This window comes from Physella acuta, unplaced genomic scaffold (assembly GCF_028476545.2).
Source record: "Physella acuta isolate Inbredline_101_S28 unplaced genomic scaffold, ASM2847654v3 ptg000027l, whole genome shotgun sequence".
NCBI classification, from domain to species: Eukaryota; Metazoa; Mollusca; class Gastropoda; family Physidae; genus Physella; species Physella acuta.
Genome location: NW_026731547.1, coordinates 6,309 through 25,903, shown reverse-complemented (window position 1 = coordinate 25,903; position 19,595 = coordinate 6,309). Strand labels below are relative to the sequence as shown.

General features: G+C 31.1%; 1 protein-coding gene across 1 annotated transcript; it reads right to left on the bottom strand.

Moving 5' to 3' along the window:
* Window positions 1–378: 378 nt before the first annotated feature.
* On the bottom strand, window positions 379–18,566 carry LOC131941019 (uncharacterized). The gene is made up of 16 exons (XM_059299998.1): window positions 18,502–18,566; window positions 17,752–18,099; window positions 13,789–13,907; window positions 13,061–13,268; window positions 12,385–12,579; window positions 11,525–11,593; window positions 9,106–9,312; window positions 8,881–8,940; window positions 8,703–8,757; window positions 5,316–5,350; window positions 5,059–5,135; window positions 4,654–4,714; window positions 4,450–4,553; window positions 4,202–4,282; window positions 2,483–2,540; window positions 379–1,711 (listed from the first exon to the last, which is right to left on the bottom strand). The coding sequence occupies exons 1-15, from the start codon at window positions 18,563–18,565 to the stop codon at window positions 2,505–2,507; spliced, it is 1,719 nt and encodes a 572-aa protein (XP_059155981.1). The 5' UTR covers window position 18,566; the 3' UTR covers window positions 379–1,711; window positions 2,483–2,504.
* Window positions 18,567–19,595: the final 1,029 nt, after the last annotated feature.

Below are 19,595 nucleotides of genomic sequence, written 5' to 3'. Positions count from 1 at the left end.
AGTTGACAAAATGTTTAAATAACGAGATATCTATGACCAACACTTTCCTTGGAGGATTTATTTTCTTAATCGTGTGATGATTGAACCCTGTAGCTTAGAGTTAGTGTTTTTTTATGTTGTGAAATTTTGAAGCGGTCAATCGGTCCACTTACATGACGATAAGCTTGTAAAGATTGTTGTTACCGATAGGGTTAGGGTTGTGGTTGGTTGTGGTTAAGGTGGGCAATGCGGGGTAAATTCTGATTACTAAACACACAAGTTATGGTTGTTGTGAGTTGAGGACAGGGTCGACAAGAAACAAACACGAAGTCCGTTCACAATCCGTTACTTTTATTGCTTGTAAGATCACACAACCTAGGATGCCTATAAGATAATGGACCCCCTAATATTCCTAACCCCACCTTTTATACCCCACCTAACATCTAAGTTTTCTGCGCTCTATGTCACTTCCCTCCCAATCGTTCCTATGCTACAAAATGTGTGTGTACTATTTATTTACATTCTTTAATCTGAATATACTAAAATAGACTATAGCTTGAATGTTAATGAAAACATGTAAACAAAAGGGACGCTACTCTAAATCTACGTAAATACTTATATGTAACAATCCTAACAATGGTCCTTAACAGATACGTTTTTCAGAGATGCCAGTGCAGGGCCTGGCCGGGACGGCTAGTAATATACTATTAAGAGGTAACATAATATAACATATTTAATTTAACAAATTAATTAACCTAGAAAATTCAATTACATTTAAATCCATTAGAAAATGTCAACATGTCCAGAAGTGGAAGTCCTCAATTAAACTTACTTAAATAAAAAGAAAAAAAAAGAAATTTACTTTATATTATTCAACATAATCGACACAAAAATTCTAAATCAAATGTGCCAACTAATTAAAATAAATATATTACAAAATATTATTAGCATATTTGATTTACATGTAAAGCATAGGTAATCAGCATCAGAAGGGATAAGGGCCTGTTCATACAGCTAAATGGAGAAGATTTACGAGAAACAAACACATTCACACATCTGGGAAGCGTGATCAACAAGGACGGGGGAGCAGACGAGGACATAAACAGCCTTATAAACAGGGCTAGATATGCCTTTAACTCAGAGATAAGAATCTTTAATACCAATATATATTGCTTGGAGACGAGGAGGGTTACATAGACAAGCAGTATTTGCTCCCAGGGGCCACAAGTGATAAATAAATGAATAATGCAACTAAACTGGACTTCAATAATTATACCAAAAGGAAAGTTGTCAGGTACTTGTTTCAGAATTGTTTTTTTGGCACATCTCTTACAACCTAAGTGGATTTTGTTGTTAGTCATAAAATTGTTACAATACTTAAAATGTAAAACATGTGAAATATGTTACTAAAAAAGAAAACATTTGTTTAGCTTATAGATTACCATTGATCTCAATAGCAGTGCTAAAGCAAATAAAATTTTAAACATAACAGTGTATCATATTTGGTACTATAGTTTAGCGGTTTATAGTTTAGTAATAATACCGGGAAGTAAGCCAAACTAAATAAAGACAGTAGGCGTATACAAAAGTGTATATACGTATGAAACAACATTTTCTTTTTTATCAATCGTAATTAAAGTATATTATGAAATTTTACTATCAATAAGATCACATACTGGAGCCACTAACTTTGTCACCTCTGTTTTATGTATCACCTCCTAAAAATTGAAAGCTGAAAATCGATAGACACAGAGTACTGTCAGTCATTATAAATGCTATGTCAGGTAAAATATGTTTGCATTATTAATCCAAGTAGTTAAATAGACTTACATTAAAATTAAAAATACTTTATTTGTATCATCGAACGGTATTTTTGTTGTTGCAAATATTTATTTTATATGTTTTTAGGGCGGAGTGGTCTAGCGGTAGAGAGCTGGACTGCTAACCCGTAAGTATCGAGTTCGAATCCGGGTTCAAGTCAGTAGATCGTCCCTGAGTCCACCCAACTCTGATGGGTACCTAACTCACGTTAGGGAAAGTAAAGGCGGCTGGGCATAGTGATGACCACACTATCTCTTCATATGCCGAGGTCACAGAAACAAGTGAACTCTACTTCACTTGCCCCATAAACCGTCAGGTTTGAAAGGGAAACTTTACTTTACTTATGTTTTTAGGTCGATGTGATTGGTTATTGAAATAGTGTAAAGTGCACTGTGATAAGTTATTACATCATCTTATATTTTAATATTAAAACATATCCCTCACTGTATCGCAATTTGCGAAACACTTTTTTTTTGTTTACAAACTTAAACAGTTTTTTATAAAATATTTATTCGCTAAAATCTTCATTAGCATCTAACATAAAACTTGAAAGGTTAGTTTAAAAACAGTAAGTTTCTAGAATGAAAAATAACCAAATTTTGTTTTATGATTTCCGGAAAATAAAAATGTGCTAATTAAATCACTCTATCAGCTGAAGTTCAATTAAACCAAGTAACGATACCTTCTTGTGGTGCGTTATGTAATCAGGAACTCTCACAGTCTTTAGATGATTCAGATTTCTGTTAAAATTATGTACATCATTGGCTGTTATACGGAAATGTATTAGGTGAAGACAAAATGTAAGTGTTGCAATAGGAAGTAAAAATGTGCAGTTTGCATTACCAATTTTATAACAATAATATTGTATCGCCTGACCAAGATGATAGAACTATGCCATGACATAGCATGTCAACACATTAAATGGTTGTGGCAAATATGGTTATAATGTTCAGGCAAAAGTTTGGAAAGTTTCTTTTCAGATTAAAACCATCTCAGCCTAGCCCCCACAATAAACAGACAAGACAAAAATTGTGAAGATTGAGCTCATTTGGTTTCATTAGGCATCGTGTACATCATTTTATCAGGCCTCTCTTTATCCGTGAGATTTTTTTTAACTTTACTTTTTCGAATTTACATCTAACCAAAATTAACCACTGCGAATTATTCGGGCGTTGCAAACAGGTCTCGACGTCTTAAGGTCAAATCAACAGAGACATTTTATCAAAAGTCTTGGACGCCCATGTTCACGTCGTGGTAAGATAAAGAACAACAGTATGTCTTTCACGAAACCGCTTGTATCATATAACGACTTAAACTACATTATATTCAACCATTAATACTAATAGTTTCGCTGTCTGTGTATCTGTGTATCTATCTATCTTACAAGAACGCTATAGAGAAAGCACAAGCAAATTAAAAACATGCATAGTAAAACGGAAACGAAATATGACGTCACATTTAGCATATAGTAAAAAATAGTATCAAGCCGGAGAGTGCACACAGTAATATGACGTCATTGATTCTCGAGTAAACATTGAATAAAAAGGAGATTTTGTCTCATCTAAGTGGTTTGCGTGAAGAGTATCTTTCATAAAATTCTTCAGGTAGGGGCGAAGTCCCCACCCCCGCGTAAGAACGTCTGAGCCCCCCCCCCCCCCCCTCCCCAACTCAAAAGAAATTTCTTCATCGATACTCTATAATAAAATTACCGCCTAATTAATGTGTCAAATCTAAAAAGTGGTTTCTTGCAATTTCTTTAATGCAATTCTTCGGGTAGTGGCTAAGCGCGACACCAGTGTTTCTTTCAGACTTTTTCCTCCCCGGAGAGGGGGAACTTTTTCTAATCTAAAAAGTGTTTAGCGTGCTCAGTTTTTTTCGTGCATCTCTTTCCGTAGGGGCGAAGCCACGCCCAGGTTCTTCCTTTAGTTTGTATGATCTACAAATGCAACCAGTGTTTCTTTCAGACTTTTTCCTCCCCGGCGAGGTATGGGGTAGTTGAATTTTTTGTGGGGCGGGGTAGAATTTTCTGGGAGGGGGCGGACGCTGGAAAAAGTATATAATTATATTTCGTTAAATGGGACGGTAGACATGTTTTGGGGTGTGGGGGGGGGGGGGGGGCGGAGGAAACTCTAAATACGACTTTTGTCATGAATGAGATTAGGTGCATGGTTTAGGGATATGCCTATGACTATATTTGGTATAAATTAAAGCACCAATTCTGGATAAAAATCCGTTTTCTATGTCATTTTTTGTTTCCGGTTAAATTGAATTAAGATGGTGATTTTGGTTTTGGTTTTAGTTTAGAGAAAATAGACAGCACTATCAACCTAGCGCCCGTTGTATCCTCCTCAACGGGCCATTTTTCTCGTTTATTATATTTAACTTAAATGCTTTGTGTTACCTCTGGGTATGCATCCTGCGAAGTACTTGACGCCGATCGGTCTTTTGTGTCTTGACTGTATTCTTGAAATTTTTGCAAAACCTGTCAAATTTAGTACACTTTGTAAGAGTTTAAAATAGAATAAGTTAAAAAAAACCATACCTCTTAGAAGAGGATGATTCTTTTTATATTTATACTGTATTGTAATATATGTCAAAATAGAGTTAAGAAATTGCAACACGTCACTCATACGGTGATTGCTGACTTACGGGGATTCTTTTGTTATTGTTAGAAGTTATGAAACGCTTTGTATTCAAAGAAGTCGATTTATCACTTTTGACATGACCATTTTGTTGCGAATCCTGCAGGTTACCTTGAAAAATAAAAAAGACACTAACTTATAACCTACGCAAACTGGACAATTTAGTAATTTTTGTATGATTTTCATTTGGACGAAATACATTAATACATACCTTCTAGAAGAGAACCTTTCTCTGAATATTCATCTTCAGAACCATTTTCATCAGCTACATTCTGTTTGTAAATAGTTTTCTTAAATAATACTTTTTTTTATAATCATAATTGAAAAATGTCAAAGGATGCTGACGATTTGCAAATGCTTTAAAAAAAAGAGATAAAAACTGATGGAATTTAGTTGACTGTAGAGCATTCTACTCACACTTTTTTAATTGCGTCCAATTTAATGCACTATTATACAAAAAAATAATCACATATTTAAATTGCAATTGATATCGAATACAATCATATACAGTTTGAATTACAGAACCGCTTTCCATTCAGATCACATTAGTGATAAAATATCAAGTTGTGACTAAGTTTATGCCTAAGTCCGGGTACTTTTAAATATTTTTTGTTACCTTTTTCCTTGCATTTTGAGTAGAGTTATTGATTGACGTATTTTCAAGAGGCTGATCTTGCGAGTCACCATTTGAACCTTAAGATTTATCAATAAATACAATGTTTTAAAAAATCCAATTATCAGTACTAAATTCGCCCATGAAAAAGTTACTGTTATATTAAATGCATTTCCATTATTCCATAGAATTTAAAAATACATTTTATAAAACTAATCCCTTAAGACATATAGTAATATAATTATATATTCAAATTATACCATTGACGTTCATATTTTCCTGTTTTTTTGTCGATCTGAAAACAATATCAAGAATACAAATGTCAAGATCAATATAAGAATTAATAATAGTTGGAGTAATTATGACTTTATTTGACATATACCGAGAATTATAGTTTATTTTTAGTTGTTATTGTACACGTTTAATCAAATATCAAAACGAATGATATGTGGCATATGCAATGAAGGTTGCGTAAAATACAATAATTAGGAAAATCTAGTATTAAGATTTTCGTTCATTTTGGCATGAAAAAAAATCTGAAGATCCATTTGATATGGGACTAGCGGTATTTAGTATTAATCTATTATACAGTTTAGTGATTTTGGTAATGAATAAAACGTTTTCGAACCAGGTGGTTCATTGGGCTAGTGAATTAGAGTTCAACTGTGCCGCCACTATACGTGATTCAGGGGTGCGCGGACATTTGACCACAGTTGCTTTGACCATAGGTGGTTTGACCATAGGTGGTTTGGCCATAGGTGGTTTGACCATAGGTGGTTTGGCCACAGGTTTCTTCTCAGCAGAGGGTCTGTGATTACAGGTGGTTTGTCAACGGGTTTTTGATCCCAAGGGCTGTTCAGACATATGGTCAAATAGATGTACTGACATATTTGTTTACTATAGCACATCTGTCATTTAGTTAACCATATAAGCATTACTTCTTTGACTCTACTGCTGGCATTTTTAAAATCCTTTTTTTATCCTTTATATATGCTATGTATTTTCAAGTACAGCTACATTATTTATTTGTGAAACTTGTTATACGTCGCATTATTTGTGTTCCATTTATATTTAAAATAAATCTATGAGGCTTAGCACCAGCCTTGATTTGGAGACTAAAATATCGTACTTGCCCTTTTTTTTAGTACTTGTTAATTTCTATTAATGGACTCTCAGGAAACATGTATAAAATCGTATTAATTGTGTCATAAATTTAAATCAAATAACAGTATATAATTTCTATTTTAAAATTCATATACTATGGCTAACCCCCGTCTGTAGTCAAAGCCCCGTTGTGGTCAAACCCACTATTGTCAAAGCACATGAGGTCAAAGCACCTAGGACCGATTCAGGTACCCATCACAGCTTGTTTTTTTTAACGTTCTATGGACTCGATATATATATATATATATATATATATATATATATATAGTAACTATATATATATATATATATATATAGTAACTATATATATATATATATATATATATATATATATATATATATATATATATATAAATATAATTACTAGCTGCATGTCATTACTTCGCTATGATGTAAAATAAATTGTAAGTAGCACTTGAAGAAATAAGAAAAAACACACAATGTAGGCCGACAAAACTAAATGGATCTATCTAAACAACATATATATATATATATATATATATATATATATATATATATATATATATATATATATATATATATATATATATATATATATTGTAATTCTTGTAAAAAAATTTAACAGAATAATTCCTGGGACATTAATTAAGACATACGAAATAGGGGAAATAATCACTCTCTTAGTATAAATATGGATATATGTCTACATATTTAATTACAAATGTCAAAACAAATCAATAATTACTTTAGAATGTAATAAAGTTGTTTGACAGTATTTGTGTTTACAAAAATGTTTTGTCTACAATCAGAATTAAATATATCGTCATCATAAATGCTAAATTATTACAGCATAATGAACGTTTTTTAAATGAGAGTTGGTTTAAAACACGCTTTAAAATAATATATAGAATAACATTCGGAATAATAGCTAACATTAATCTACAATATCTGTCTTTTAATTAACTACTGCTTTTTGTGTTCTTTAAAGAATTAAAAAAAATCGTTTAAAAATAAAACAGAAATATCATTGAATACTCTGGGTTTTAACGGAAACATTTAATATGGTGTTGTGTTTGCTAATAATGTATATCATTTGGCTTTAATTTTTCTAATAAGTATTGGTATTTTATGTTATATTAGATATGTCGACATATAATAAAATTTAAGCTTTTGATTGAAGAATGATAAGTTAGAGACAGTTTAATATATTTTTCTTTACCTTTTTACTTTCTCGTATATACGAAGTATAGAGAAAGTATTGTAATCGTGCACAAAAATAACATGAAATTTTGACAGTTTTCACCGTTTTATTCAGGTAAAGAAATATGAAACACGGCAGAAGTTCTCTTTGAAGAAACAGATTATGCCACACCAGAAATAAAGTGTCTGACACTACACCATTGTAGGACCAACAAATAAAATCTACAAGTTGTGGACAATTATGAGGATATAAAAGATACTAATATAATAATATAATTGGCTCTCTTGTTGTAAAGTTATAGTTGTATGGGAATTGTGTAAATAATTAAATTTTGAAATTATTCAGTTTTGTAAAAAATTAAAAAAAAATAAAGTACTAGGAACATTTTTGTTAGCTATCATAATATATGTTAGTGTTGTAAATATTTGTAAATATTCCAAGAGCTAGAATACATGGTTATTATCTGGTAGTTATTTGAGTAATCACAATAATGTAAAGGAGTAAAAACTATATTGTACCATGCATTGCGGCTAAAAGAACAACTATCACTGGACAATTTATGTTCTTGTATATTTTTTTTTATATAAATCTCTTAGCTACCAGAAACCTACTACAACAAACAAGTTCAAGAAATACACACTTGTGTCAATCCCATTAGGAAAACTGCTATAGCAACTTATTTTAGCTACAATATTCTCATGTGATGAAAAATAAAGATATGTTTTACTAAGTTACTCATAATACTTTCCAAATTTACCTAAACAGATAAATAATGGTACGTATTGTGTTAGGTCAAAAATAAGGGTTAGGATTATAATGCAATTAAATAATGTGATCATTGATTTCAATACCAAGCATCCAACACAAGTTTTGGAAGTTTATCTCTTTCTTATGAGTTTCATATATAAATTAATACATTGCGAAAATTACCAATATGTGTTGAAATACACATATTATTGATATGTTTAATAAATCTTTAGTTTGTACTGCCCTAGAGTTTGTTTGTCTTTGTTTATACTAAAATTTGTTAGCTTTATGCCATTTGGCAACTACTGAAATTTTTACCCTTATAGGCACCATGTTGCCGCATGGCAACATACCGACAAAAGCAATATCCCATAATTTTTAAACAAATTATTTATATAGAAGTGATCTATGATCTACCCATAACATAAACACAGCATAGTAAATTTTTTGCATGTTCAAATAAAAAAGCGTGCAATATAGTTAATAAATATTTTGAAAGCGATGTTTTCTATATAATTGTATTCTAATTTTAATAATTAATAAAAAATAAACAACAAAACAATCAAATACTTACCTGAAGCAACGTCGTCTATTCAAACAACAGCCGATTAGAACACCCAGACATATTACTGTGAGTGTAAATGATACATTTGTAAGAATTGCAGTCGAAACTAAAGGTAACGGGAACTGGATTTCGTATTATTTTCCTTATTGGTTATTAGAGCTAGCAATACGAGGATAGGGATACATACCTAGAAAAACGGTTATTACTAAAAATAAAATTGTCTTCTCATCAATACTATTACTGTTTCCTGTGTGAAAAAAAAATTGATCTTATTTGATGTAAATCACATGCTTCGTTCAATTATCTTTTATTATAAAACGAAATATGTGCTCTTTACTTATTCGATAGATTTTTATGTGCATATACAGTAATATAAAAAATGTAGTAATTTACAAATATTTTATGAACTAACCTTTATAATATGTTGTTTTGTTAAGGGATATACAAAGTTTGTTACATAAATTAGGTTGAGTTTTACACCATTCTTGTATATTTTCAATAACGTCGGATGCATTTTGACAATGATACACTTTTTCATGGTGACAAAACTCTTCGTTAGTGTAGCAGTTTCTTCCACAAATGTTGGGCTTCTCTTGAACGCAGTTGATGCTATTATCTTCTGCAACATTGATCACAGTTATACACATTATTTTTAATGTATAATATATATATATATATATATATATATATATATATATATATATATATATATATATATATATATATATATATATATAATATATATATATGTATATATATTTATATATATATATATATATATATATATATATATATATATATATATATATATATATATATATATATATATATATATATAAATATATATGGGTGATATTATGGGTTTGGACGGATGGACCCTCGGGCAGATGAGGCTCGTTAGCTGGGGACAGCCGCTCTTCTAGGAGAGACAACTCCAAAATCAAACAACTGCTGCCTTGTAGATTGTTCTTGGTTGGACAAAAGCTATGGAAGCAAATCCAAAAAGAACAGCAGGCTGAAATCGGAGTCAATGGCCTCAATGGCGCACAACCAGATGACACGTAACGCTTAATTGTGTTGGAGGCGTGGTCGAGTCGGCAAAAAGCTCATGGTTGATAAATTCGTAAAAAGTTTCGAGTTCAAACCTACTGGCAGATAAATCTCGATCCCCTTCAACACTAATAATTAAGAACGAAGAAGAAGAAGAAGAAGGACCGATGGACGAGAAGATGTATGGTTTGATGGATGGCATGATTAATAGAGGGATCGGTGGGTGGTTAGATGAGGGGGTTGTGGTTGGGTGGTTAGGTGGTTAGGGGATGTATGGATGGATGGATGGATGAAGGATGGATGGATGGACGGATGACGAATGGACGAATGGATGGATGTATGGGTGGATGGATAGATGGATGAATGGATGGATGGATGGATGGATGGATGGATGGATGGATGGATGGATGGATGGATGGATGTATGGATGGATGGATGGATGGATGGATGGATGGATGGATGGATGGATGGATGGATGGATGGATGGATGGATGGATGGATGGATGGATGGATGGATGGATGGATGGATGGATGGATGGATGGATGGATGGATGGATGGATGGATGGATGGATGGATGGATGGATGGATGGATGGATGGATGGATGGATGGATGGATGGATGGATGGATGGATGGATGGATGGATGGATGGATGGATGGATGGATGGATGGATGGATGGATGGATGGATGGATGGATGGATGGATGGATGGATGGATGGATGGATGGATGGATGGATGGATGGATGGATGGATGGGTGGATGGGTGGATGGGTGGATGGGTGGATGGATGGGTGGGTGGGTGGGTGGGTGGGTGGGTTGTTGGATGGATGGATGGATTAATGGATGGATGGATGGATGGATGGATGGATTAATGGATGGATGGATGGATGGATGGATGGATGGATGGATGGATGGATGGATGGATGGATGGATGGATGGATGGATGGATGGATGGATGGATGGATGGATGGATGGATGGATGGATGGATGGATGGATGGATGGATGGATGGATGGATGGATGGATGGATGGATGGATGGATGGATGGATGGATGGATGGATGGATGGATGGATGGATGGATGGATGGATGGATGGATGGATGGATGGATGGATGGATGGATGGATGGATGGATGGATGGATGGATGGATGGATGGATGGATGGATGGATGGATGGATGGATGGATGGATGGATGGATGGATGGATGGATGGATGGATGGATGGATGGATGGATGGATGGATGGATGGATGGATGGATGGATGGATGGATGGATGGATGGATGGATGGATGGATGGATGGATTGGATGGATGGATGGATGGATGGATGGATGGATGGATGGATGGATGGATGGATGGATGGATGGATGGATGGATGGATGGATGGATGGATGGATGGATGGATGGATGGATGGATGGATGGATGGATGGATGGATGGATGGATGGATGGATGGGTGGATGGGTGGATGGGTGGATGTATGGGTGGGTGGGTGGGTGGATGGATGGGTGGGTGGGTGGGTGGATGGATTGGTGGATGAAAAGATAGATGAATGGATACCGTGAATTACTACTTCCGGTACATGGAAACCCTCAAAATTAGACAGAAGATAGACAATTAGTGAAATTTCGTTTCTAATATATATATATATATATATATATATATATATATATATATATATATATATATATATATATATATATATATATATATATATATATATATATATATATATATATATATATCGTGGAGGTAAAATAAATACATTAATTAAATAAAATTTACCCCGTGTAATTGGTTTGTATTTTTCCACAACTTTCCATCCAAAATCATTTGTAGCTGCGCAAACAAATTCTAGTACACCATGTAGATAAATTGAAAGTACTTTAAAAAACGATTGATAAATGATGATAATCATGCCTAATTAATTATCAATAATTGACGGCCGTTGCTGTTGCTAACGGTGAGCATTAGGATGAGCACCAGCAAATAGCTCCATTTATTTAAAGGGGAATATCGCACAAACAAGTTTGTTTCATTTAGTAAGAGCCAAACATTCATCGTACAAAATAACAAGGCCTAAGGCTTCAGGATGCCCTAGACCCAGGGTCAACTAGCTAAAGTGCCTTGGACCACCGAACCTATAGGGTTTACGAAAGTCAAAAATCGAATTAGTGTAAACAAAAATAAATTAATACCTAATGTCTGTATGGCTTTGTTACTTCAAATTCGCTTTTGTATGTTTCATTTCAAAATTAAAGAATGTTTAGAATTAAATTGTAATTAATTCCATTTACAATAAAATCTGAAAAACAATAGCTAACACATAGAGAAACCTACACAAACTAAACGAAAACGATTTATTTCGATTTTTAAAATATTTTTTTCTTTAATTTCTAGATATTTACGCCCCTCTAAATAGTAATAAAAATCAAAGAATAAAAGTAATTATGAAGCTTAAGATTAAAAAAAAATACAATTTAAATAATGACATGGTGAAAACTAACAATAAGTAACTTTTATTGTATCGTATTCGTATATTCACTAGCGAATAATCTAATTATGAATATCTCATGAAGTGGTAAATACTGTTCATTAATAGAAAATAAACAATAGAAATATAATATCGTATTAAATAAGTATACCTGAGTTATTATAATATACTTGGATAGAGAGGAGGACAGCTCTTTGAAGGGATGTTGATGTATGTACCGTGTTGTTTATATACCAGGCTAAAGTTGTGTTTACTTGGCTGTCGTCTGTCTTTTTGCAAACACAGTGAATGTATTGTCCTTTTGTGATAGTTTTCGGACAGTTTTCAAAGTCAATTTTTGGGAATTCTGGTGAAGAAATTAAACATAACATATATATATATATAGGCCTATATGTTTATATATATATATATATATATATATATATATATATATATATATATGTATTAGCTAGTTGCACAAGCACATAATATATAACGTCACACGCTCTAAACCTTTTTATGAACAATAAATTCAAATATAGTCGTTCGCATTGCTATATAAACCATTTAAAAAACGATAGAATCGCTGTTATCGTGTTTGCAGACATACATACATACACACACACGCACACACACAGACAAACGGAAAAGATTGCAAAATTATGTTTTTCCGACTCAGGTAGGTGTAAAACGTCGAGATTTGCACGATTACAAGACTTTCTTTATACTCTGTATATACGAGAAAGTAAAAGTAAAAAGCTTTTATGAAGCACTTTATCAAAATGTACAAAACATTTTTTGACGATTAAAATACGTGGTTTCTTTTGGCAAAAACATATTGTACATACCGATTATTAATGTTTTGTTTTTTATAGCAATTTTGTTGATTTCGTTTACTTCACCGATAGCTTGAAATATTTCTACATCATACTCATACATTCCCGGAAGCAAATCTAAGGTTGGTATTAAAACAAAACATTCCGTTTTGTAATAAATAGGATTCGTCTTCACTGTCGTATAATGGTATGCTGTGCTTTGAAGTTCGTTTATAGGATACTGAAATAAAATAATTTTTTTTTCATATTTTATAGTGTATTTTTAAGTATACACAAAATATATATTAATGGTGAATTTTATTGTAGATCCTCAGTATTTTAATATTACTTTCTCTAATGATTAATTATATAGAATTACTATGATGTATAAAAAAAAATATTTTAAATCACAAAACAATTTTAAACTCCCATCAAAATTGTCTACTGGTTCTTGCACTGATTGCTCATCACGAAAAACGCTGTAGTTCAACACCTATTTTGGGATTAACATTAGTTCTACAACAATTTTGTTTTAAAGTAGAGTTAATTAACTGTTTTTTATCCAGTCTGAACATAAACATATCTTAATTGTATCATTTTTTTCTCCTTTAAAGTCATATACGCATCAAGCTAACCACTTGGTATAAAACGAATCACAACCTAACATACATACATTTACATACATATTTATATTCATAATACCATCTTAATATTTAAATGATTTGCTTGCTTGCTAGAGTTTGGTTGAATTAATTACAAACCGCGTTAAGTCTTGCTTGAAACTTGCAAATGCTTTTCGGATAAGACGGTGTTGTTGTACATGATATCAGCAATCCTTCCTTCTTGGGCTTGTAGTAACAGCTATCTATGTTTAATTGACCTACACATCAGAAGGGGAAGATTAAAAGTGGGATGTAAAAAACAAAACATGATGCAGTTCTAATAACATTTGAAACGAATGTCCCTTGAGTATTCTTAAATAAGTTGTAAAATCTAGGGCGTAATAGGATGTGAAATTTTATATATATTGTCTCTTACACAAATGAAAATTTTATATTAAGTTTAGTGTTATTAATGTATATTGTGTTATTATATTTTATTCCATATAAGGACGATTCTTTTATAAAAAAAATTAGATTAATGGTGATAGAGTGAAATTTAAATTTTAGTAAGCATTATATTATAATGGGTGATTTGGAATGATACATTCAAAGTCATTTTAAAAAACAATAACTGGGAAATGAAATGACAAAATCAGTCATATCCGGTAGGAAAACCAGGTATTAAGCTAATGCTATTGCAGTAGCATATATAAAATGATGTGAGAGGCCATATACAGGACATCATTTTTTTAAATTGTGAACTTCTAATTTATTTGTATTATTGTTATTGTTATTGTTATTGTTATTGTTATTGTTATTGTTATTGTTATTGTTATTGTTATTGTTATTGTTATTGTTATTGTTATTGTTATTGTTATTGTTATTGTTATTGTTATTGTTATTGTTATTGTTATTGTTATTGTTATTGTTATTGTTATTGTTATTGTTATTGTTATTGTTATTGTTATTGTTATTGTTATTGTTATTGTTATTGTTATTGTTATTGTTATTGTTATTGTTATTGTTATTGTTATTGTTATTGTTATTGTTATTGTTATTGTTATTGTTATTGTTATTGTTATTGTTATTGTTATTGTTATTGTTATTGTTATTGTTATTGTTATTGTTATTGTTATTGTTATTGTTATTGTTATTGTTATTGTTATTGTTATTGTTATTGTTATTGTTATTGTTATTGTTATTGTTATTGTTATTGTTATTGTTATTGTTATTGTTATTGTTATTGTTATTGTTATTGTTATTGTTATTGTTATTGTTATTGTTATTGTTATTGTTATTGTTATTGTTATTGTTATTGTTATTGTTATTGTTATTGTTATTGTTATTGTTATTGTTATTGTTATTGTTATTGTTATTGTTATTGTTATTGTTATTGTTATTGTTATTGTTATTGTTATTGTTATTGTTATTGTTATTGTTATTGTTATTGTTATTGTTATTGTTATTGTTATTGTTATTGTTATTGTTATTGTTATTGTTATTGTTATTGCTATTGCTATTGCTATTGCTATTGCTATTGCTATTGCTATTGTTATTGTTATTGTTATTGTTATTGTTATTGTTATTGTTATTGTTATTGTTATTGTTATTGTTATTGTTATTGTTATTGTTATTGTTATTGTTATTGTTATTGTTATTGTTATTGTTATTGTTATTGTTATTGTTATTGTTATTGTTATTGTTATTGTTATTGTTATTGTTAATGTTATTGTTATTGTTATTGTTATTGTTATTGTTATTGTTATTGTTATTGTTATTGTTATTGTTATTGTTATTGTTATTGTTATTGTTATTGTTATTGTTATTGTTATTGTTATTGTTATTGTTATTGTTATTGTTATTGTTATTGTTATTGTTATTGTTATTGTTATTGTTATTGTTATTGTTATTGTTATTGTTATTGTTATTGTTATTGTTATTGTTATTGTTATTGTTATTGTTATTGTTATTGTTATTGTTATTGTTATTGTTATTGTTATTGTTATTGTTAACAATAATAATATTTTCTAGTATAATATTTGCATTAAAAAAAAATAAAAAATGTAAAGATGTTATTCTTTTTATGATTAATTATACTGTTTCTTAAGTAAATAAAGTACGTATCTAATGAAAATCAAAGGTTAAATACTATTTACTACTTTGTAATAAATCTTCAAATTTCTTCTATGTTACTGTTAGTGAGCTAATGTTTATATTGCGTTAAGATTACTCTATAAAATAATTAGCTTATTAGGTCTTTCACATTATTGTGTAAGAAATCCCAAATGCTCTCTAAATAGAGACCAAAATATGCTATGCTATGCTTTGATTGAATCGTATTATTTTATTCCAAAATAAAAGATCTTCATCTAATATGTACTGCCGTAGTTATTTTTCGTTGTCTACAAATGTGATATCTGCTACATATTTTACAAAATAACATATATAACATATTGCATACGACAATATTGCTTACAAAAAGTAAAACTATTCAATGCCAACATAATTTTTATTTAAAAATCTGGAGTTCTAGTGACAGCTAGTAGGGTAAATACAAATAATGTGTTTATTTATTATTGTATGGGGGGATTATTTAAAGGGAGATAACTGCACCATAAAGTTGGTTAAGTACCTTTATATTTAACTAGCCATCGGTACCCGTTTCACGTGAATTATGGACCTATATATTTTAAAATGTTGTACTTGTTTGAGAAAAATAATTTATGAAATAGTTATTGGTCAAAATGCAATGTGCTTTACTATACGCTGAATGATATTAGTGACAAAGCAAAGAAATAACTAATTAGCTAAAAACCCGACACATTTAACATAACACAGGCACACACTGATTAAGTGATTTCAATGATTCCGTTAAAAATCTTGTTATTCAATGGTCATTATGTTGTTTTTAAGTAATTTGTATTAGTTTTACAGATAAAATTGTATATATTTCATAAAGTACGACTTGATGAGTAGATCTATAGATCTAAATCAAATTTGAATGAAGTAGTTCCTTTCTTTATAGTCTAAAATCGGAAGATTCACTTATAAAAAGAAAATAAAAAACTAAGTTTCACTTGGTGTGTCTCAATACCGCACCACCTGCGTGATTTTAATTACACTATCATCACAGCTATTTAGGCACCTTATAAATTATGGAGAATGAAACGCGTATTTAAAAAAATTTAACTTACGCGAATATGCCTATTCTTTCAAATTAATTTTTTTTATCCCAAATTAGTCAGTACCATAGCTAAACATACACAGATTTTGTATAAAATAATTATGGCCTGAAATAGTTTAGTTTATTTCTTTTTATTCTAAATACGGCAGATGACACCATTAGTTAATGTATAAACATTAGCACAGTTTTATGCGTTCTTTTTCACAACTATAAATGTTTTTCCTGTTGCATAATTAAAACTGTTTTTCTACATTCAAATATGCCTTTATTTTTTATTTTTCTTCTTTAAATAAAATGTTGGTTATACATTTAAAACATCTACCATACTATTTTCAACAAAATTCCGTATCAAGTTCTCCAAATATCGCTGCAGATTCTGACGTGATATCCGGCGAAAATATTTTGCGGACAGAGAGTGTGAGAGAGAGAGAGAAGTGTGCACATGGGCTTTTATATATTAGGATTTCAATTTGCTTTCTCTTTTTGTGCTAAGGAGCCTTTTCATGTTGAATAAATGTTTAACACTATGTTGAGTATTTTCCGATAAGTAGGCAAGGAGCTTTCTGGTAACTAATTATGCTATGCCATACATCAATACGCATTTGCTTTATTTTGTTTTTTCAAATTCTTGACGAATTTGTTGTATTAGATTAAGTGTGATTGTTAAATTAATTTTAGAGGGATTTTATGAATTTACAATGAACATCGTTAAGGTTTGCGTGGCTAAATCAATATAAAAATCACACACATAGATACAGTAGTTAGTATTTTTTTTAGTATAATACAATTACGTCAAATTTTTGTCATTTAAATATTATTCTTTTTTTTCATATTGGTATTTATGTCAACGCTAACAGTTGTATACAATTATAATATTACAAAGTGTTCCATATATGTACTTCATAATTTCTATAAAAAAGCAAATCTATAAAACTCACTGTATATGTTTAGCATACAAGAATATTGGAGCTGCTTTTCGCTGTTATTTTTCTGTTCGAATAGTTCCCAAACTCCCTCGGACGACAAAATGCTACTCAAATTTCGACTTAAGTTTACCAATTTGATACTGAAATGAAACCGATCGGCTTCAAAAAATATATCAGTCGCTACATTATGTCTATATTGTGGGTAAACTTTACAGACATATTCTCCATTAATGAAGCATTCGGTAATTGGTGTAGAATTACGACTCCAAACTAAATGGACATAAGGCTGATCACTTTGCACATACGTCCTGTTTATCACACATTCCGTATTCTCGCCGCAGACATTGCACATTGGAATACCTGACAAAGATTAAAAGATAATATACCAATAATATTCGTATAGCTATATACGAAAGAATAAAAGAAGTTATCAAAAGCAACTGGAAAGAGAGAGAGAGAGAGAGAGAGAGAAAGAGAGAGAGAGAGAAAGAGAGAGAGAGAGAGAGAGAAGCGGTATTTATTTAATATTCTTCAGAGTAATTATCTAAATAAAGTTGTTTTATGTTTAGCCAGTGGTTTCTTGGAATTGTGTTTTTCTATGAAATGAATACGGCTATTATATGTATTTTTTTTTGTTTAATTAGTTACCGTGTTCAATGAAAATAAGGTAGGCACTTATTAAATTTTATATTCTTCTTTTATGTGTATCTATGTTGTGCGATTTACAGGCGGTGGTAAAAAAATAAAATAATTATAGCTTACAGTATACAACAATGTTGATGTTTATCAACATATAAACAAACACGATGGTGTGTGAAGGCATCATATTCTTTTTAACTTATTTACGGCTTTATCTGAAATTTTATGGAATAACAGTTAATTAGTATAGTATAGTGAATTTTTCCAATATAAACTGGTAACATTACGTTTAAGTTAAAATTTGTATTAAAGTTAAATTATTGATTTACATCACTTTTACTTACACCCTTTAAAACACATGTAATTACATTCTAAACAGGCAAAATGCATTATACAGGTAGCCTAAAGTGGCATTATTGATGTTTACAACAACAAGAAATTTATTTACTTTAATTACGTTATTTAATTATTGAGACGAGAATAGATTCTGGAATTACAGATCAAGAACAACATTATATATATCGCGGTAATGGAAGAAATTCTGACGAAATATATAAGAAGGGTTTCATCCATGCAATGCCAATTCTATATTATAACACTCGTGACCTTGTTTTCTAAAAGTGAGTTATTTAAATGTAAACAACGCCTGTGCGTCGATCATAAATATCAGGACACAGGTTTACCTACAATACCGCATGAAAACATGGATTGTACATCAATCACTAAAAGAAATAATCAGGTAGAACACACTTTGCTGACCACCCATTACACTACCGAAGAGGCGCAACGTACGGCCCCTGGTTCCTTAAAACTAACATGGGTGCCATAGTGCTAAAATGATGACCCAGAACACCACATAGCATCCTGAAACAAGGATGCATATTGTGTCATTCGCTAAAGCTACACAAATCAACAGGGTTTTTTCTTTAACACGTACACAAAAAGCTTTGACATAGTTAATTTATGTGATTGGAAATAGCGTAAATTACAGGGCCCTCAAAGGCCCATGTGGGTCTTTTAGGGCCAAAACTGATATTTTGTTCGCAGCCAAATTGCACCCTACCATGTCGCCGGAGGACACGTCTGATTCAATTTATCGAGCGACTGTAACGCCCCATCTTATCAATTCTCTATCATACTTTTTAGTCGCCATAGAGCTCACCAGAAAGACCAGGGCGCAAAATCGCATACTGCCGGGGCAGCCCGAGCGAAAATAA